General features: G+C 39.4%; 2 protein-coding genes across 6 annotated transcripts in view; one reads left to right on the top strand and one right to left on the bottom strand.

The window, feature by feature from the left end:
• Positions 1-14,027: 14,027 nt before the first annotated feature.
• Positions 14,028-15,256, top strand: LOC139132083 (uncharacterized). The gene is made up of 2 exons (XM_070698473.1): positions 14,028-14,083; positions 14,707-15,256. The coding sequence occupies exons 1-2, from the start codon at positions 14,028-14,030 to the stop codon at positions 15,254-15,256; spliced, it is 606 nt and encodes a 201-aa protein (XP_070554574.1).
• A 2,102-nt stretch (positions 15,257-17,358) lies between these two features.
• LOC139130970 (cyclic nucleotide-binding domain-containing protein 2-like) overlaps positions 17,359-21,906 on the bottom strand; it is a 31,525-nt gene continuing 26,977 nt past the window's right edge. For all 5 annotated transcript variants that reach the window (XM_070696836.1, XM_070696837.1, XM_070696838.1 and 2 more), the window contains 8 exons: positions 21,498-21,581; positions 21,182-21,242; positions 20,508-20,661; positions 20,097-20,236; positions 19,264-19,377; positions 19,064-19,111; positions 18,593-18,682; positions 17,359-18,261 (listed from right to left, as the gene is read on the bottom strand). In XM_070696836.1, coding sequence (XP_070552937.1) covers positions 18,118-18,261; positions 18,593-18,682; positions 19,064-19,111; positions 19,264-19,377; positions 20,097-20,236; positions 20,508-20,661; positions 21,182-21,242; positions 21,498-21,581 — 835 coding nt within the window. In that variant the 3' untranslated portion in view covers positions 17,359-18,117. The remainder of the gene's footprint in view (positions 18,262-18,592; positions 18,683-19,063; positions 19,112-19,263; positions 19,378-20,096; positions 20,237-20,507; positions 20,662-21,181; positions 21,243-21,497; positions 21,582-21,906) is intronic.

Raw genomic sequence — 21,906 nt, 5'->3', positions numbered from 1 at the left:
GCCCTTCCTCCGCACGTTCGCCGCTGCGATATAAAACTGCAGAGCTTCGGTTAGGATTTCCAAATCTGCGTAAGGCTGTTCGCAAATTGTTTTTCTATTTGCGTAAAATGTACCAAAAATGCGTACAACATGACTACATGTAAGTACCTATATATAACAGCTGTCTACGCGATATCGAAAACCGGTTCAAAAGTCAATGAATAAGTGTTCAATAAACAACATCAGTGACAATGTTTTTTCTTTGATATTAGTTTCACAATTTGTTCTGTTCTATTTTCTGTCGACGATTTTCATTTCTTACTAGGCCTAATTATTTAGACTACAACTTCCCACTATTGCCTTCGCTGCTTGACCTATCATCGCTGCTCTGAAGTCAAATTCACTTAGGCTCGGGCCTTCCATGGTTATCACCATCAGATCATTTAGATCAGGCATAGTCACTTAGACAGCTACGTTTCGATTTTGTAATCCTGTTTTGGGTACTGAACCCACGCGCTCACACAGGACAGATGAGACTGGAATCACGGCTGCAATTATGGCCAATTTTGCAATAATCTGGAATAAGTTTGCAGACCGGCATAAAACTATTATTTTTAAGTTTGCGTAGCATTAACTTAAACTTGATATTCGACTAGGAGATCTTCAGGGTTTACAAGTATGCATTGGGCGCAGCGGAAAAAAAACATTTTTTTTTGCAATAACGACGAACTCTATTGAACTTGTTACATTTTTATTGGTACAGACTTGAAGGAAAACGTGATTGACAGGATGTAGGACAAATATTGCTAAATTATGAACATTTTTATCAGCAAACAATTTATTTTTAGTCCTGGATAAACTTCACATTGAAGGGAAACTACGTGTGCTCATGTCTTTGTTACAGAGACTGCGCTTTTTAATGCGTATCGGATTACGCAGACGTCATTTTACTTTGCGTACTTCAAAGTTATAACATGCTTGAAATACGCAGGATGTTGCGTTAACGGAAGCTCTGTAATAAAACTATTGATAATATTATTAAAATTTTACTTTTTCTCAGTATTTTTTGCAAGACATGGATATATTTGTCTGACATATTCATAAAAAGTAACAGGTCCTCGTAACGCCAGCACGCGTATGCCTTTTCAATAAAAAAGATATCGATTTCAAGGTACATTGTCTGTGCTTTGTCTGTAAAACACGTCCGTGACTGCGTTTTTAATATTTTGTTGGGCAGCAAAATAGACGACAGTCAACGCTGCCTGTATTTTCATTGTAAATCTCTGAAAATCACAAGTTCAATTGGAAGGTGACTGCGTGTTTGTACGTACGTACGCTGTTTTGAGGTCTCCTCGCCAAGTCGCTGAACTTGACATATTTTCACAATGTCAACCGGGTATCTATCATAAACAAACGCATCTGCAACCCGTCATCCGTTTGTAATCACACATAGCTTGACCGTTGACTTGAGACACCTCCATCCTTGGACAGACCATGAAGTAATCGTACAGTGTAAGTGTAACTTTCATGTGTAAAAAAGGTCACGAGCGTTCATTGGCCGTACGATCAATTATGTCAGCATATCTAATAACGTTAAATCATGGCTCCGCCCTCGGCCCCGCTTGGCGGCTACATTCAAATTTCGCAAACGGCCCTAAAAGATCCCGGATGCTGTCGATTCCGCTAAGGCAGCATCATTTCATTGGCGATATATACTTTCTCGCAGCCTCAAACTTCACAAATTTTCCGTCTAAGTGGCCAAAACTAGGTAGATTGATGGCTGATTTATGGACTTGCCAACGCCGGGAGAAATTTTGAGAATCAACATGCAGAAGTGAAGAAAACGGAGGTAATTCATGGGTATGTCAGTTTACTGTCGAGTGGAGCTGGCTACCTTCTCATTATATACACTGTGTAGTAACTCTCGCCGTAGACTGAACCTGGGCAATGGTAACTCTCGCCGTAGACTAAACCTGGGCGATGGTGTCACTTGTATATTTTGGCATAGATTGTGAAACTTTATGAGGGTTTCCAGAGGGTTGTTCACATAAGCACATTACAATGTGTAAAATATGACTTTATTAATCATAATCATAATTTATTCATAATCATAATTATCAAAACAATGGAGTTTCCAGATGGCATCTACACAAACTAGACGACATTGTGTGTAAAAAAGTTTTAATATTCTGTAACATTCATATTAATAATTTATTAATATTCATAATTATTTTTTATGATAATAATAGGAAAAAATCATCACAAATTTTGCCTACTGGACCTGTGCCCTAATGTGAGAAAAAACCCGCAACACTTTGCTGACCAGAGCACCAGAAGTCAATATAGCTGATGACAGCAAATATTGCCAGCTGGTACATTGCTGACATATGGCTGGCTGTTCCACCGTGTCTTGTGTTGGCAAGCTGTACACGTCATACCAGCAATAGCATTGTCCCCTTCAATGTCATGAGCTGCAGTGATTATCTCATATATGTTAGCTTCACCACACCTTGGACAGTGGATCAGCCTGATCAATGAAAGATTGAAAGCAATCATGACCAGAAAATGATATACTTCTGGTCATCATACGATATGTACAGACGGTGTACTGTCAGATCTGTCAACACAGAAAACACTGGAAACAGTACTAGTGCTGTGGACTCGCTGTCAGATGGGATGAAGTCATCATCATCACCATGGTGATCAGCTGCATTTAATGGACTGGTAGGCTCATCACATCTGCACCATGACCGTTGTGCCATCACAGGCTGTGTCAACAGATGAACCTGACACTCTCTACAATGGCTGGTACTGGCATTGGATCTGTCTGGACCCAATCTCAGATGTTTTTACATTCGACGTAGTTTGAGTGCCTGTTGAACAGAATAAAAATGTTAAAACTGAGATTAAAATCAACATTTACCTGCACATTCAAATTTGTGACACATGATCTGATCTAGCTGCAAAATTGTAGCTCTACGGTGAGGCGGTCGGTGAGTTTTGGTTTTTGCGACCTCGCTCACCAGTAGAGCTACAATGCCGAAGGCCCTGTAGCATACAAAATAAGCGCGCCACACATGGCGCGGCATTTTCATGTAAAATCCCGCATATTTACTGCATTTGGTCATACTGATTTATCACTACTGAAGACTAAACACTATACTACACTAACCTTGTCGTTTATGGGGTTTGGTATTAGCACAGACACGTCGATCGCGTTCCATAAACATTGAGCGTGTTTCTGGGAGCCTCCATTACCGGAAGTTGGTAATGGCGGCTCCAAGAAATGTTTTTGGAATGTAATAGACGTATTTGAACAAATACCAAACCCCATACACGACAAGGTTAGTGTAGTATAGTGTTTAATCTTCAGTAGTGATAAATCAGTATGACCAAATGCAGTAAATATGTGGGATTTTACATCAAAATGCCATGCCATGTGCAGCGTTCTTATTTTGGATGCAACAGGGCCTTCGGCATTGTAGCTCTACTGGTGAGCGATGTCGCAAAAACCAAAACTCACCGACCGCCTCACCGTAGAGCTACATTTTGCAGCTAGATCTGATCATACGAAGAATAAAATGAAAATTTGACTCTCATGTTTTTGACCAAAACTACAATTTTTTAGTCCGCCCTAACAAACATAACTAAAGTTGCATCAAATCGTACCTTGCCTTCCAATTCTAGCATCCTGTTGAACAAATAAAACGGTCTCAGAGGTGATGTCAATGCTGTTGTAGACTGTGGCACAGGCGACCCAATAAGTTCTGAGTTTTTCACACTGTTTTCTCTATCATTTTCTCTTCTTTCTTCATGCTCTGAATGATCGGAATAAATAAAATAAATGGTTTATATAACCTAACCTAGCCTCTGTGACTCTTTATTTATTTTACACTCCATTACAAGGATATATATCTCTCATACACACATGCTGTAATTAATTAGTCAACACAACTAATTATGCTAATCCGTGGACTTATCAGGGATTTTACGGGTTGGTCAACATCGCGAAAGATAGGAATGGTTACTAAAACGGGCCCCTTTTTCATTAACATCACTATCTTTCCGATGTTGACCAACCTCTGATAAGTCCACGGATTAGCATAATTAGTTGTGTTGACTAATTAATTACAGCATGTGTGTATGAGAGATATACGTCCTTGTAATGGAGTGTAAAATAAATAAAGAGTCACAGAGGCTAGGTTAGGCTATATAAACCATTTATTTTATTTATTCCGATCATTCAGAGCATGAAGAAAGAAGAGAAAATGATAGAGAAAACAGTGTGAAATAGTCAGAACTTATTGGGTCGCCTGTGACTGTGGCAGCGGTGATGTACAACCATGAGTTCTTCCGGGTTAAAGATGTGACCTGTTCTTCTTATCACTAGATGGCGCTGTATTGTACAAACTCACTCCTCCTGCACCTGCCAGTGGGCTTTATGTACCTACCGGTATTCCGTACCAGTATCCAACGGTGATAGTGAGGACGATACCTGAAAGCAGTCAAGGGTTGGAATATCAAACTCAACATAAGCCTTCTTTACCTGAGAATTGAAGGTGTTTACAGGAAAATCAATTGAATATGTGTGATTTATGTTATGCATTGCCACTCTCGCAAGAAGTACAGAAATTAAGCTTATAGCCAGACTTCAAATAGAACTATGTCAACTCTTATTTGAACAATACAAATGAACTGTTATTAGATTTCTATATAATACTTATAGTCCCTAAACTTGTAGTAATAATAATAATAGTAATAATAGTAATAATTATAATAAATTTAACTCACAGGTTCATCCTGGGAATGTCTGTTTTGTGTTATTCGCACATAGAGATGAAGAAATTTCCACAATGTTCAAATGTATATGATAGAATATTCATTGAAGGGAAGTGTATACCTAAATTGAAAGAAACTAGAAATAAATTGATGTATTTTCACCTGGCACCATTTGTATATTACCGGTAAGGTACTACTACTCTTGTACAAAGATACAGAGAAATGTGTGGCTTTATTTATGTAATATGTATTTGCATTCATAAAATATATCTTGAAGTGTACTTTAAGATGAAATTAGTTGAAAAATATAATTGATAAGCATTTTACCCGAGATATTAAAATTCATTTTATGTTATAAACTGAGTCATAGATCCAATGCCTGGTCCATGAGTGTAAAGTAAATGGGCTGGTACAAGCACTAGTACAGAAATTTGCGATAAATTTGCGAGAAATGGACACTTTCTCACTTTTTGCGAGAAGTAAGCGAGAATACATACTTTCTCGCAATAAGTTAGCGAGAATTTAATTTTCTCGCAATCAGCTGGCGAGAACTGTGTTTTCTCGCTCAGCATCTGCGAGAAACTGAATTCTCGCAATCAATCAGCGAGAAATTTGTTTTCTCGCTCTGCATCTGCGAGAAATTGTATTCTTCTGTGTAAATAATCGACTGCTATGTATTTGTACCCGTCACATCACAGATCTATGACAGCTTAACCTTTTGACCTACTTTCCTACTTTTGTCCAATCAATATCATTGTCATTGACATTCATGACTTCGGGACGAAGCGCAGTGACCCGCACAACACAAATCAGCATGTTTTCGCTGTTTTTAGCTTGTATACGATGTTTGATAAAGTCACTGCAATGCATTGTGGGATAACCGGGAAAAGGTCTATGGGTCCCTTGAAACTGTTCTACAGTGAACGCGCAGATACACCCGCAGGGGATGGGGCGCCTTGAAACCGTACGTGTTACCGAACCGGCGGACGTTCCATACGGCTTTTTTAGCGCATGCAAAATTCTATTGTTCTCGATGGTAGATGTATAATAATGCAGAATATCGGCAAGATTGGTAAGAAGTAGCGGCGGAAGAAAAAGAAATCTAAGCACAGACGACGGAAGAAACGCGGCCGCGTCCAAAAGTCGGCACCCGATCACAAGACTGAAGACATTGTCATGAGAGAAAATGCCGAGAGAGTTTGACCGGTTGACCTCGCTGTTAATTTTATGCAGGAAATTACAATAACATTGCTTGGTCGAATGACGTATTGCCTTGAGGGCGGGATAGCCAGTGGTATAGGGGGAGGAGTACCTTCAAGATAGTGATAAGTGGTGCGGATTACCGTCGCCTAGGTGTCTGGCGTATACGCGTGCCAAAAGACGCCTATGGTTGATTTTCGGTTGACCAGTCTGATGGCACAGTTGCAAATACCTGGACTGAACTATTCTGTATTTTGTAGGTGTCGTTGGCACTTTGACAATAAAAGTAAAGATGCACACATATTGAGTTTTATTGTCTTGTTTATGAGCGGCCAGTATTTCCGACGGCATAAATTGTGTGCATTTGCCCTAGAATAAATGATTTCGAATAAAACATCGCGAATGTAACCACATTCCTTAAGCTCGACGTACACTTAATTGCCCCAAAGAGCCATGGAATCGCCCGACTTCGATATGAGCCTACAGAAATTTCAAAATGCCAGATGACTTTATTTTTATAAACATAGACAGTATAGCGAGAACTGTCTATGGTAGAAGAGAAGAGAAGAGTTCAATGGCTCAATGCCCCCCCCCCCCAAGTGTTTACACGACCGAAAGTGCGAGGTAAGTTGATATTGTACACTTTAAAAATGCGATACGTTATCTCGTCACATGCACCCGTCCTTTACATTTGTTTGTTTTTTGTTTTTTTTCAATTACTGTTTGTCAGTGATTTTATATGGCAAGAGCCATCTTCGGCATCCAAAAACCATTTTTGGCTTTTTATGTCTACCCGTTTTGTTAATGTTGTTGATGATGATTTATTGTTGGTGGTAGCGGTGGCGGTATTGCTGTTTTTATCCCTGGAGTTATTGGTTTTATAGTTCTGGTGTCAAACTTCGAATAAATTGCCAAGTACCTTGACCAAAACCTAAGTGCCCGCTATTGATATGCGTTATAAGGTAACAAGTGAGAACGGCCCCACGCCTCGTCCGAGAAAACGGCCCCGCGGCAGCACGTGAATCGTCGCGATGACAAAGCCTGCTTGTACCAGGCATACGAATTTCAATAAAATAGTAATAGCAAAAAGCGAAGCCGTAGCTGCACAGACTATATTCTGTGTTCGATGACAAGAAAGTAATCAATCGAGTATGCAAAATACACGTGTAGCTTTAGTTTGACAGCGATCCCTGGCGACAGGGCTCTGGTGCGGAGACTCAAAGCTCGCTTTGGTTTACTTGATCTAGCGTCTTTCCCCGCTGTGCCACCCACATAAAATATAATTATTAAGATGAATGTTTGGATACAAATCTAAGTTTTCAAGGGTCGGATGGGAGGCTTTCATTTCGTAGTGAGGCGGGTTAAGTTCGGTGCCAAACTTTATTGTGAGGCCGTTTTTGGTGTGTGGCCGTCCCCGTCTCGGGGCTGTTCTCGGAGCGGGGACGTTTTCTCTGGTTTTCCGTCATACTAGCATTGAATGTTGAAGGCCTGCTAAAAGTACTCGTGACAAATCTCTAACTAATAGAAACAATTGTCATCTTGTCGTTTATTGCCAAACAATATTTAGCATTTGTCTGCAGGGGCAGTATGGATGTTCAGATGCGAGTTAAAATTTGATTCACGAATTGATTCACAAAATTTGATTCACGAATCCCGTTCGTGTCCCAGTTAGTTTTTCTAAAAACTTGGACTATGGTCTTGTATGCCTTTTTTTTCTCGGCCAGACCAAATTTAATACCTACCCAGACAAAAGTGTCGTAATGTTTGTGTATCGAACAGGCGCACTGCAGAGTAAATTAAAGTTCTATCGCCCAATGGTCATGAAATCATTCAGGATCACCATTTTGCCTTGACTTGCCTTGTATCGAACAGGCGCACTGCAGAGTAAATTAAAGTTCTATCGCCCAATGGTCATGAAATCATTCAGGATCACCATTTTGCCTTGACTTTTGACAATGAACGGACATAGACGAATAGAACTTTGCTTTTAATACTCCTTTATTTCCCCGCATGATCGACTTCACTATTACGTACATTTGGTCACAGGTCACCCAGAAAAAAATGAGTGGGTTCAATGATACTGTGGCCGGAATTTTTTTCAGAGCGAGAAATTTTCGCAAACTTCGCGAGGGCAAAAGAAAGCGAAAACTAATCCTTGGGATATATGTAAAAAAAAACATTGCGTGATTTACATCATGACATGTAACACACAAAATGCCATGATCACTGAACTTTTATAGTAAGCCTGTCACCTTGAAGGTAATACTGTAGATAACACGAGGGCTTCAAACGCACAATGGTACAAACAACACCACAAGTGTGGCCGTCCCCGTCTCGGGGCTGTTCTCGGAGCGGGACCGTTTTCTCTGGTTTTCCGTCAATGTTTTCCACCACGGACAAATGGTAACAACACTGAACAAAACCTAAATTATATGCTTGTCAAACCAGTTTGTGTCAGTGCCGCCGGTCACGCGCACCACCCAAAAGTTTGACCGTCACTTAATATCGAACAGTATTCAAAGTTTTCACCGTGGGCAGAACTCGGTGCAATGATACTGAACATTAATAGTAAGCCCGTCACCTTGAAGGTAATACTGTAAGTGAAACAAGGACTTCAAACGCACGATGATACAAACGACACCACAAGTGAAACGTACACATAGAAATACACGCGTTCCTACGTTGTGCCCACCCGGGCCTCGCGATTAAAATATGACTGATACTGCTGGATAGTGTTAATTGGGTCGGTAAACAGTCAACTAATAGTTTAATTGACTACCTGGGTGATTGGCAGGTCGTGTCCAACGACGCATATGTAAAGCAGCCCAAAGACAAAAGCCCCCAAAGTTATTGACAGCTGGCCAGGGGTCACCATGAATACGTAATGAAGCTTCACTACGCAGAAACTGCGTAGTCAAGCCCTTCTTAACCGGTCAAACTCTCTCGGCATTTTCCGGCATGTGTCAAGGCTGCAAGTGCTGACGACGGAATAAATCTGGAGTACGAAGACGATCTTTTCGGAGCGCAATCTCTACACGATAAAAATGAGATTCTTGGATTTGCAAAATATGCCGCGATGAACGTGATAATTTAGACAGGAAGGGGCGATCGAAGGCGTGTTAGAGACTACATAACAATCGAATAGTAGTAGCACAAACCATAGTAGGCCCCAAAAACGTGTAATTAACAAACTTTAATGTTCGCCATCGAGTCTGTCCCACCTATCTGTCAAGGGATAGTAGTTCGTCCACTCTGCTGCTTTGAATGAAGTGTATTTTCAGATATCTGTGAAAAGCATTCATAAACGTTTGTTTGAAATCGTATCCACTTGTAAGGATGTCACTTTCACTGATCACATTTAGCTATCAGACGCAAGAATCGTCACAAAGAAAGGTTTGTTTGACATTCACATAGAAGTCCCTTTATAAAGGCATTTCGAAGAGACTACAAGTTGATCATATTCAAGATGTCATTGTATCAAATAGACAGTGCTCATCAATACTTGCAATCGATGCCACCAAATTTATCAAATTTAGTATCTCTGTGGGGAAATTCACCAAGGTTAAGAAAAGTGGCTAGGAAAACTTCGATCATGATGCCCTAAACGTTGATTGGTTTGGCACGAACCCACAGATCTTTTTCAAATAATTTCAATTGAAACAAATATTATAGATAATATTTCAGCTCAAAAATAAATAGACTACATTTTTTTTCACTTTCTGTTGCCATCAAAGACACATAATTTGGAATAACAAATCGATATCCCTGCATGATTCTTTTATCTATATTGAAACACCACGAAACAGATACATTTAGTAGGGTCTTCATTTTTGGCGTTTTCGCGTTTTGACCGCGATACGTGAGGGCGATCTTGTCATTGGAGAGACCTGCCGCGCGACAGTCGATTTCTAGAGCACTCACATAGCGACAGTGTCGACAAAAACCATCGTCTTCTTAAATGTAACCTCCCCGTGATATCAAAATAATATTTTCCTTCTCATTATTCGTGCTCACACACTAGTGATTCGTTAACATATATGCCTTTTCCTAAAATTCCAGAGATTCGCATTTTTAGTGCTTGAGGGCGTCTAATAAATATGAGCGCAACTGTCATTGGTGTAAACGGTAGTGACGTCACAAAATCGCTCTGGAACTATCGAACTGTAACAAGGTTACTATCTCAGCATTCGTTCTCCGTAATCCTCGCAAACCTACAGAAATCTTCTTACTTTGTTTTTTAATGTATGCCAGAATCCTTGTGAAAATACAGCAACATGGGTAACCTAATATCAACTCAAAGGCATGGAGGTGCTCTGAAAACAGTCGCAGACCGGTGAGTGTGAACCCGTATCCTGCCGATTGCTGGTGACATTGCATGACAACTTACGATCTCTTTCAATGTTTACGAACTATGCGAAGTTCGAATGCAAATGTAAAGTTAATCCATCAAAAAATACGGATGCAAGTTTAATCAAGTAAATCATCAGCGATTTTTTTTAAATTATGGGTCAAATGAAAGATAAACGAACTAGCGTATGCATGATTGGACCCGACAACAACTACAAGAGTATTCAAACACTTGTGTAGATTTGTGTTTGTATCCTAACTTTCCGTATATGAAACAAGTTTATTGTTCACTGATTCGTGTAACGATAGCCGAGTGGCGGTCAGCGAGCAGTTGTAGCGCTCTAGATCACTTCAGTCACTGTGATAAGTCTCCAGACTGGAGTGTTCTTTCATCATTCGGATCAAATTTATTGTTAATGATATTCATGTTTTTCTTCTCAACAGAGGAGAAAGAGAAAGGACAGTAGAGTCGAAGAAAGGAAAGAAATGGTGGTTCTTAAGGAGGAACAATGTTCAACCAGAAGTTAGAGGCAGCACGGCAACTGTTGACAACATCCCAGACGACCAAGAAAAGGCAATTACTGTGACGAGGATAAGGCGTCTGGCGAAGCTTTTCACGACCGAAGAAAGTGGAGAACTAAAAGCGAGTAAAGGAGTCAGTGAAGTACCTGAGAAGTTTGATACTGTTGAAACTGTGCTGGATGAGAGGTTGAAAGTCAGTCCTAAGGATGAAATTCTTGCGGACAGTGAGAGTAAAAACGCTGCTACCACGACACTGAAGAACACTCGTCTCAGGAAACGCGGCGACCGAAGAAGAGAACGTCTAGCCGCTAGAAGGTCCAGACCAGAGAAACAGGAAGCAGGTATAGAGGGAGCACAGGTCGACAAGGTAGACGATGATGCCATCGAGCGCACGATGGCGGCAAGGAGAGAAAAAATTGCTGAAATTAGAAAACGCATGGAAGAGAAACGAAGAGAACGCGCCGCTAAGCAAAATGGACGTTCTTACGAAGACAGTTTTGCCAAGCTCAGAGCCATGGCGAAACTTGACTAAGCGAAGACAATACTGAATACTTTATCGTCATCCAAAAGAAACATGTAGTCTGTTCTTCGCTGCTTTCCCATTGCGTCCAACGCTTTGTTTGTCTCTGTCAAGACTGTATCAGTGGTGGGACTAGATAAAAGACCAAAGAAGTGATCAATACATTTGTGAACGGAAGACAGTGGAAGATAGATAAGGATCAGAGTCTGTATTATGACATCAACATGAGGAAAAATATTTGAAATTATTAAAAAATTATAAAGTTAAGAAAAGTCTACAACTGAAGAAAATATGCGAAAACAATATATAGGTAGTTGTATTCTTTCAAGATGAAAAAATTACATACTATTTAAACTTGTTTATAGGTATATGATTTTCATGAAAGTATAAATAATTATTCAAAAACGTAATAAAATCATTACTTGACAATGCAACATAAGCATCTGTGTTGATATGTTTATAAAATAAACTGAAGGCACGAACATGTCGAATGATGAGTGAAACGACCTCATTTACATATTTAGATTAGTCTTCTGCAATAATGGACTATCCTGTATGCATATGTTGAGCAAAGTTTACTCAAAACCTGCTTCGGAAATTTCCGATTTCGGTTTTAGTACATGAATTCCGTGAGAACTATCCACGTCCGGGCGGGGTGGGGACGCTTTGTGAAGTAAAGACCCATTGCTCCGTTCGAAGACATCAGAACCACTGGCGTATCTTGTCACCGGCTGCCGAAATTAAATTCGTTTAAGAATTTGTCAACATTGAATTGCTGAACATATTTACTGAGATTTACCTCTGTATTTCTCGTCTGATAAAACTGCGTTCACTCCACATCTAGAGAAGAGGGACCAGAAAATTGTCTTGCATTTACCAAGTACCGCCTACCAATGACTTTTTTTTCGATATTGATCCATCATGATATGTCCAATCGGCAGCATTAATTTTTTTAATGCCTCCCTTTGTCAAAATGCAAATACTTCAGCTTTTTCGAATTCCCCTCCGACCTCCCGAACCCTCCCCTCCAGAGGTGTTTGTGAACACAGCCTAACTATTTCATATGCTACGCCATAGAATTACTATCGGGTCAGACATCCAACGAGACTTCATTCAGTGTATAACTGCCACGCCTGACGCGAACTCATCACTTCATGGTTATCTAGCTTGAGGTGAACATGAATTATCGCTTTCACAGCAATTCACGTTTTGTCATCCATTATTTATACGTACTGTACCCCTAGTATTAGGAATAGATTTTTCCGTCGACATTTTGAAAGGGAAAATGCAGTTGCCGCGTGGCTGTCATCTTCGTACAAATATGATGAAAGACGGAGAAAAAAAAGGAAAGTACGAAACAGATGGAAGAATTAAAGTAGCGAATAACCAGTGCAACCGCGCTTATATATGTAACTGTTGTGGCCATTTTCAAAACACTTTATCATTGCCGCAGACTGAGAATTTCGACGCCCTCATTTTTCAGAGCCAATAAATTACATTGTCTTCCGTTGGCCTTTTATTCATCTACCTGGTCAGTTCAGTTGTTTTTTGCTAAGATTTTTCATTCAAGGTAGGACTCGCCGCAGGAACAGATATTCGGACACTCAGTTGTTTACAAGACTTGCCTGTTAGGGTTCTTTTGAAGCTTTCCGAAATAAAGTATTAACCTTCTGGGGGGGGTTTTGTGAAAATAAAAAATGTAATTTTCCCTATAATGTTAACACAGGGATGACGGTCATTCGAATTTGTCAGGTGTCCGTAAATTTTAAGACATATTTCTTTCTAAAGGGCCAAAATTTGCTTGGTGACCCGGCTCGATCTTTTAGGTTCTTTGCTCATAATACCTATAGTGCCGAGGCATGGATTTTCCCTGTTTGTGTCATAGAGTCGCTGAATAAGCTAGCGTGTAGGACCTTTTCGGTCTCCCATCTATGATTGGTAATCCTTGTGATTTCAGTTCATAAAATTGTAATGATGATGTATTTTTTCATGCGTAGGGCACCTTACATGAGTCATGTTCCCATACTTTAAACCTAACACGTCATGTATTAGCCAACCTCTCTCTCTCTCTCTACCTCTCTCTCTCTCTCTCTCTCTCTCTCTCTCTCTCTCTCTTCTCTCTCTCTCTCTCTCTCTCTCTCTCTCTCTCTCTTTCGCTCGCTCGCTCACTCACCCTCACTCACTCACTCACTCACTCACTCACTCACACTAACTCCAAGGAATGGATTGTACTTTACTCATAGACAGTACTATAAGCTTACTTTCCTATAAAGGCAAGTGATGAGCTTGTACGATACGCCATAGTATTCCGTTCACTCTCAATGAAATCTCTATTCTCCTATATATTCTCACCATTTTTAACAAATTTGTACCGATTAACCACTTTAAAGACAGTATGCAGTCTATTATACCCTCAAATATGTTGTGAGAGACCATTTTCGTCGGAGATCGGAACTACATGTTCGCTTCGCGTTTTGAACTAAAGAGGGCGCTATGAGCGTCAATATGATGGGCGCAAAGTAAAGCTATAGTGACGTCACACTTGTGTCTATCTGCAAATAGCACACAACAATACCACAGCCGGCAACGTTGTTCGAATCACTTGCGAAGCGTCAGCACTGCACAAAAAACTGTCAAGCTAAGCGATTAATTTTGTAATTTCTACAGAAAACGTAACAAAATGGGTAGCAGACTTTCAAGAGAGCCGAACGTCTTCGACAGAATTGTCTTGCAAAGGTGAGTTAACGAGTGAATTAGGCTCTGCAAACCCGGGTCTATAAAATGTGAGTATTGAGAAGTTGCAGCCCATCTTCAGAAGCACTATGCACAGCTCAAATATTCTATTGTACATGACAACAGAACGACAACTACTAGTCTTTGTGACTTCGTGAAGTGTTGTAAATTTCCCTGTGCAGAAGTGCATTCTTTAAATAAGCTAGATTGCCAGCATAGCTAACATTCACTAAGCCTAATATGAATTTAACCGTGTGCTTGAGGATATCTTTTCAATTCTAAATGGTTACAATGTGATATAGACGTGTGTTTTGGTTTACCTGTATCGTTTTAATTCCCTTCGAGTGGTGCTCTGAACACGAAATCAAATGGTTCCCCATAGGAAAATGCACGGCACGTCCCTGCAGAAAAGCTTTCTCGGCGTGCATGTGAAATTTACTCGTGGTTACCATTGCATGTAAAAAATCTATGGTGGCTAGGGAATACAACATTATGTAGATTTGTTAAAAAGGTAATAGTAGCGCGGTCCGGTCATCGATTGAGGCCACTTTCCCATTTATGTCTAACTCTTGACTCCTCAACTATTCCCATTTATGTCTAACTTTTGAAAATATTCATCTTTGTAGAGACGAAGAGGAGAAGTATGCAGAATTGCTACAGAAGTGGGAAGCCGCTCAAGTTCATCTTGTTGCAATGGAGGAGAGGATTGAGAAAAAGAGCAAGAAGAAGAGGCGGTTTTTTAAAAAGAGAGCGAGGAAAGAAATCGAACGCCAGAAGGAAATCCTTGACGCTGTCTGGGACATCAGAGATGAATTCGTCAGCGAGATGAAGAAACAACGCTTGGTGGCGTACTATAGAATACAAAACCAGGAGAAGAAGGAACAGATAGAACGCGAAAGAAAGCAATTAGAAGACGCACAAGCAAGTCTGAAGGAGAAAATTGAGAAAATTAAAAAGAGAGAAGCGGCTGAGAGTTGCAAGGAATGGATCAAGGAAAGAAAAGCTTGCCAGGGCGAGGATGAGGTCATCGAACGTGAGATGGCCGAACGAAGGGAGAAAATTACTCAGATTAGGATGCGCAGTGCACAGAGAAAAGAAGAGAGAGCTGCCCTCCAAAAGAATAGGTCATTCGGCGATTATTTCGCTAAGCTCAAAGCCATGGCAAAGATCGAGTGAGAGGGAAGTTTACCCAGACTCAGTGTTGCAATTTCGTAACGATTGCAACTTTTCACTACAATAACTTCCTTTCCAAGTTGATGGATGGAATTTATGCAAGCGTTCCCCTCTAACAACCAATATCGTCGTGTAAGAGGCAGTGTCGAGTATTCGTACTTGTTTGCAGGTTGTGTTGTAGATTCGTGTACTCACCTGCAATATATGGCGCTGTGGAGTCTCTTTGTGATGTGACTCGCGTGTCAGGTACACGTGCAATAGCTTTTCCGATACTCGTGCAATATCTGTGCGTGCTCTACCTTGCAGCAGAGACGTGTAACATTTGGAAAAGAAAACTGTTGTTGTGATCCGCGTGCATGGTGCTAGCTCCGTATACCTACTGTTTGCTAACCGGCCTTACAACGTCGATGAAGACACCATATACATGTATTTATTAAAAGACAAAACCTCATCTCCGTTTCAGGAGACAAAAAAATCGACATTCGAAGTGGACGAAGAAATGAGTGATTTTTTTCCTCGCAAAAGAAAATTTAAAAAAAAAATGCCCCACGCTTTTCAGATACAAACGCAAATTATTTCATAAAAGAGGAGACTTTCCTAGTTTTGTAGCTGAAAGATTAAATGAAACCATTGACAAGAAACAGAAACATCTAATTCAGTTTTGATAAATTTTTCCTCATTGAACTTGGTGAGAGTATGGCAATCATGTTGATTTCTGTCTTATGACTCAAAGGTTTCAATAATATTTACTGGTTTGAATTAAATTTAACATTTTATTTTCTGTGTATTAATAAACAGAAATTTTGAAATGTAAATTTTGTCTGTTATGAGTCATGATGTACGAACTACTCACACCTACACGCAACACAGGCGTACACATACATACATACATACACACACACACACACACACACACACATACACACACACACACACACACACACACCACACACACACACACACACACACACACACACACACACATATATATATATATATATATATATATATATATATATATATATATATATATATATATATATATATATATATATATATACGTATATTTGTGTATATTTATGTGTGTGTCTGTGTGCGCGCATGTGTGACGTCAAAACTAAAGAGCAAAGTCCGGTAGTGTTTACACCTGATGGTGAATTTCTGTTTATATGAACAATCAATATACTTTATATTGCTTTGGTGAAATATATGAAACATTTTGAAAATTGAAGTTGTTTAACCTGTACTTCTAAACATGAACAGTCAAGGCGCGGTTTTCCTGTTCAATATACTTTATATTACTTTGGTGAAATATATGAAACATTTTGAAAATTGAAGTTGTTTAACCTGTACTTCTAAACATGAACAGTCAAGGCGCGGTTTTCCTGTTCAGCGCATTTAAAGAGTAATGTAACAAAAGTCGAATAACGCTTGTCACGTACTATATGATAATTTATTTCAATTTACAAATATTTATGTGAGTTACACTATTGAAAATGTAAATACATGTACAACTTGAAAAATCGTGAATGCATAAGTCTTTGAACTTTAGTATGATAACTGAGAATTCAAAAGGAAGTACAAGCGTCCACGATATCAAAACAAAATGACTTGAAAAACGAAAAGTGCATACTATTTTATGAAAACATTCAAAAAGTGGTAAAAGTTTTCGTCAGCAGCGGCTCTAAAGACATTTCCCTGTTCATGATTTTGTCTGTTTGTTTTGGTCATCCTTTGTTCCTGATAAGACAGGGCTTACATCAATACACTTTCCCTGTTCTCTTTGACGTTTTACAGCCTTTCCAGCTTGTAGGAAAATGATAGTATAAATATCAGATATTAAAATTTTGTCTTTTATCTTTCAGAAGGATTTCGAAGCATATTTCTGTATGGTACTGAGACAATATATATATATATATATATATATATATATATATATATATATATATATATATATATATATATATATATATATATATATATATAAACATGGGTGTGCATGCATGTTTGCATGTATGTATCTATGTAGCTTTGTGGCAAACAGTTTAAAGGAACCATAAATATGTAATTGCAAACAAGAAGCAAATTCATCCAACACAAAAATATAAAAGTAAAACTGCATTAATTTATTTCTGAAAATACACTTTTGTATGTTCGTTTACTTTGGACGGATTGTGATGTGTATCATTTCAAAAGAGAATTCGTGGTTATGGAAATGGTGTATCAAACTAAAACTGGTGGATTATAATTCCTTTTGCCATCATCCTGGACTACAGGTTTCAATAACAATGTGTGAGAATTTCATAAATCGGCATTATGAAAAATTCATCTTTCTACTTTCTACTAAATACACTGATTACGTCACAGTGGGTCCGTCTGTAAGAATAGATGAATGAACAAACTAAAAGATACTGCAGTGGTAGTAAGCTGATCATTTCACATTGCCATAATTTATACAGAAACCGTACTGTTGCTTGCTTGCTTGACAGTCAAGACCATTGTCTCTTAAGACAATTTTAAAAGCTTCATAAATAAAGGAAATATTATTACACGGCCTTGACAAACAGCCACAACAGTGTCTGTAAACTTTCAGCTACTTATGTAACTCGCTCAAAAAAGGTACGCATCGAGTTTGAATTATGACATACCTTAAGCAAACTGTATGTGAAAGCTGGTATGTTTGTGAGAACACCTGTTTGTGTACATTGACGTTCTTATTTTCTGTTCCACTACAGAGGGCGTATTTCAATGCCCTGAACTCAGTTTTGTAATTGAAGTGTCCTAAAATTAAAGTCTATCAAAACAGTCGACACGGCAACTTCATTGCTCTGAATTGTAGAATTTACCATCCCCCGGGGGCGCGGCTAACCGGTCAGGTCCGTTCTAAGGTCTCTCTGTTTCCCAAGCATCTCAAGAGTCCGTTTGAATTCCAGGTGCTTGTACTCTTCCCACTGATTGCTGATGTCCAGTTCTTCTAGTACTTTGTCTTGACTTGGGTAAGGTTCATACTTCACCGTGAGCCGTTGGAGAAAAAGCAAAGAAAAAAAGATAGAAAAAGAAAAAAATAAGTAACTGTACCAATTTTGAGGTGGCAGAGCGCCGAAGACGTGAGGAGTTCTGGTTGTTTGAAAGCATCTTTTCCACGGCGTGCAGTATCAGGACTTCCACAGCCACCGACCAGTTTTGCCAGCGTTATGCATAGCGTGAGGGTTTAGTGTATGTGAGATATTTCTTGCATGATTTTGGAGAGAGGACAAGTATTGTTGAAAATGCATTAAAAGTTGTAGCTAAAAAGAGCTTTATGAAGTGGCAGTGAGCATCAATGGTGGGACAACTTACCCTCATTTTGATCTGGGTCAGCGCTGGTTCATCGGCGTGCTTCATGAAAAAGGCTTTGCTGATGCGGATAGCTTCAGCACCGCGACTTACCTGAATTTAAATGAGAATAGCAAAATGATGAACATAACATAAACAAGCAGAACGAAAGGCCTACATCCATCCATCCATTATATATACATCCACACATACGTATGTACGTATACGTACGCAAATACATACATACATACATACATACATACATACATACATACATACATACATACATACATACATACATACACACACATACATACATACATACATACATACATACATACATACATACATACATACATACATACATACATACATACATACATACATACATACATACATACATACATACTAGACTCTCAGTCGGTCAGTCAGTCAGCCCAGACATACAATCGGATCCACGGATACGTGTGAGGGTTTACATGATCGAATACTTACTAAACTTACTCCAACATCGACTGCTCCCGGTAGTACTGTGTATACTCCCTAAAAATAATAAGACGATAATACGATAAATACCAGACCGTCGACAAACGAAATACAAAGAAGTAGTAGTAAAAAACAAAATACTACTGCACTACTATCACAATACTACTACACTACTATCACATCATGATGTTAGATGGCGCTGTACTTACAAAACAATCTCCGGCAAGCAATTCGGAAAGCTTCACGCAGCTGGGTATGTTCGCTTCGCTGCCTCTGCGTAAACTTCCATTGACGCCGTAATTTTGCAACATTTTGCGGGGTATCTATGGAGATAAGTGTTTGATCATCCTTAGGCACGATTTTTAATTTCTGCACATATTAGAGGTCGACACTCATCAATGAATAATATCGCGATGCTTGTATTAGTTATTATTCGGACAGAAACGAAAAAAAAACCATTTAGTAAGTGAGTCAGCACACGACATACGAAACCCATTTCTGAACGACTTTAAACATGAATCGATGCCGGTCAGTCACTCAGGCTACCGGACTTACACCACGAAAGTAACTTGAGTCAAAATATTCATACTGACGCACTTTCCATGTATCGTACTTGGTTCACACAGAAAACTCGATAGAAAAGCATGAACTTCAAACAAAATTAACCCAAACAAACGACATTATGTACACACAGAGACACAAAAAATCACTTTGGAGGTACCTCGTCCAGTTTCTGCCACGCATTTAGGAAGGAATACAAACCAAAATCATCATTTGTTAATTTTTTAAGTTCAATTTACAATCAGCGATGATATCATGCATCACAAACATTTCCCTAACGCATCATATTTACAGTTTGTAGTTTTTGAAAGCAGTGACTAAAATTCTTCATGTCAGTGGTTGTTTGCACTGTGACACTCTCTCTCTCTCTCTCTCTCTCTCTCTCTCTCTCTCTCTCTCTCTCTCTCTCTCTCTCTCTCTCTCTCTCTCTCATTTGTGTCTGTACTTATCCCCGTTTCTATCTCTCCTCTCTCACACGTACCTTGACAAACATTCCGGGTTTGAGTTTTTTCCGTCTTTCCAGAACGTCTTCTGGCATTGCTGATATTGACTGTCTCGGTACGGGCGCTAGTCGGAAGTTCTCAATTTTCTTTTTCGACTTGATGGAGGTTACAAAAATGGCTAAAAATTATGAAAATAGCCGGAAAAATATGTTAAAAGTCGAGCTACCTGGGTAAACTTTCGATATCATGTCTGCTTTGAAATGGCTACAATGGGTAGTGAACAGTATAGTCAAGGAATTCTATTAAGCAGTCACATGCGTAAAGCTGCCAGAACAGGACCTACAAATATGTAAATGGGGAATTTTATGGGCATATCTTCATTCATTGACATGGAATAACAAATATTCATAAAAATGTTATTTTTAAAAGACAACATCATCTTAACTCACCACTTTCCTTTTCTGACAGCTTCGTTTCTGAATCTTTGTGTTTATTCTGAATTTCGACAGCGCCCTCTGCCTTCTTGTAATCCCTGTAGAGGGTTTTACTCCGATCGATACAGCAGACTCTGGGTACGAGTTTCTTTAAAACATCACACTTCCCCTGTGAGGAGAAATAAAATATCAAGTGGAGCAGACGGCAGTCAGGTGTTGGCTTGCGCAACACGCGAGGAACAGTGCGTTTAATCAGCCTGTTTCGCACTCGATCAGTCTTTCTCACAGTCACTTGTAGGCTGCAATTGAGCTCTGCGCCTACGCGGCCAATAGATGTGTGTATTAACGCTTAGAGTATGACTTGTATTGTATACACAACGCCTATGGGCAGCGTAGGCGCAGTTCAGAATTGTAGCCAACGACTGACTGTGGTCTTTCTGTCTGTCCATCCGTCTGTCTGAATGTCAGTCGGGGCAGTCAGGTAACTCTTCAAGTTGACCTCCTTGGTGTTTATCACTATTGCTTCTTTGATTATCCACTTCGATAACAAATTACTACTTTAGTCAACTTTACCAAAATATTATGAAAACATTACTGACTCCGGGAATAAAATAACTGCAACTATTACTACAATATAGTTTTGGAAAGTAATCGGTTTAGTGTGAATCTTTTAAGAGAATTATACTCACGGATTTGACAATGTAAATATACTCATTCTCTCTGCTGTCAGGTACGATGACCTGTCCTGGTCTGTTGAACGAAAGAAATACTGTTATGCAAGTGATTATTGGCTTAGGAAAAATCAAACTGTCACAATATTTCTTGAATATCATACATCTGCTAAATCCGAACAGAAGTGCAAGTCGCAGCGGTTCTATAACGATATACGCATGGATTAAAATTTAATCGGGAAATGGATTCAAATTTAAGAAGCGTGTGCGATAAAAAACCCAACCAATGACTTTCCTTTACACTAAGACTGACTTTTTGCCACTTTCATCTTACCTGTAGTTTTGAAATCCCCAGACGGTGCTGGGTGCGTCCAGTAGTAGATCCAATCCAGGCCAGGCCTTGAAAACTGGAAACTCCCTACGTCGTTGACATATGTGAGAATGAAAATTGTTATAAATGCGTCGCTTAAAACATGACGACATTCGTCATGAGCGGTCTACATCCTGAGTTAAAGAATACACGTGGTCGCAAGAGGAATGAAAACAAAACCACGACGGTCAATATCCAGAAATATTGCCTTATGATTGACATTACCAATATCAGGTCTTGTAGTTCTGTTCTTGGTCCACTCGTAAACAAATATTATCTGCAGAGATAAGCTATATCGCTCACAGGATTTTAGGTTCAAAGGTTGAGAGTCACAAAAATTGTATTTCAATGAGTTTTCAGAAGATTTTCCGTG

The sequence above is a fragment of the Ptychodera flava genome, chromosome 4 (assembly GCF_041260155.1).
Source record: "Ptychodera flava strain L36383 chromosome 4, AS_Pfla_20210202, whole genome shotgun sequence".
NCBI classification, from domain to species: Eukaryota; Metazoa; Hemichordata; class Enteropneusta; family Ptychoderidae; genus Ptychodera; species Ptychodera flava.
Note: the sequence above shows the minus strand (reverse complement) of the source record. Positions and strands in the feature narration are given on the sequence as shown.

Coding starts and splice junctions, on each gene's coding strand:
- LOC139132083 (XM_070698473.1), top strand. CDS start 14,028: ATGGGTAGCAGACTTTCAAGAGAGCCGAACGTCTTCGACAGAATTGTC. Junction 14,084..14,706: donor GACAGAATTGTCTTGCAAAG/GTGAGTTAACGA, acceptor TCATCTTTGTAG/AGACGAAGAGGAGAAGTATG.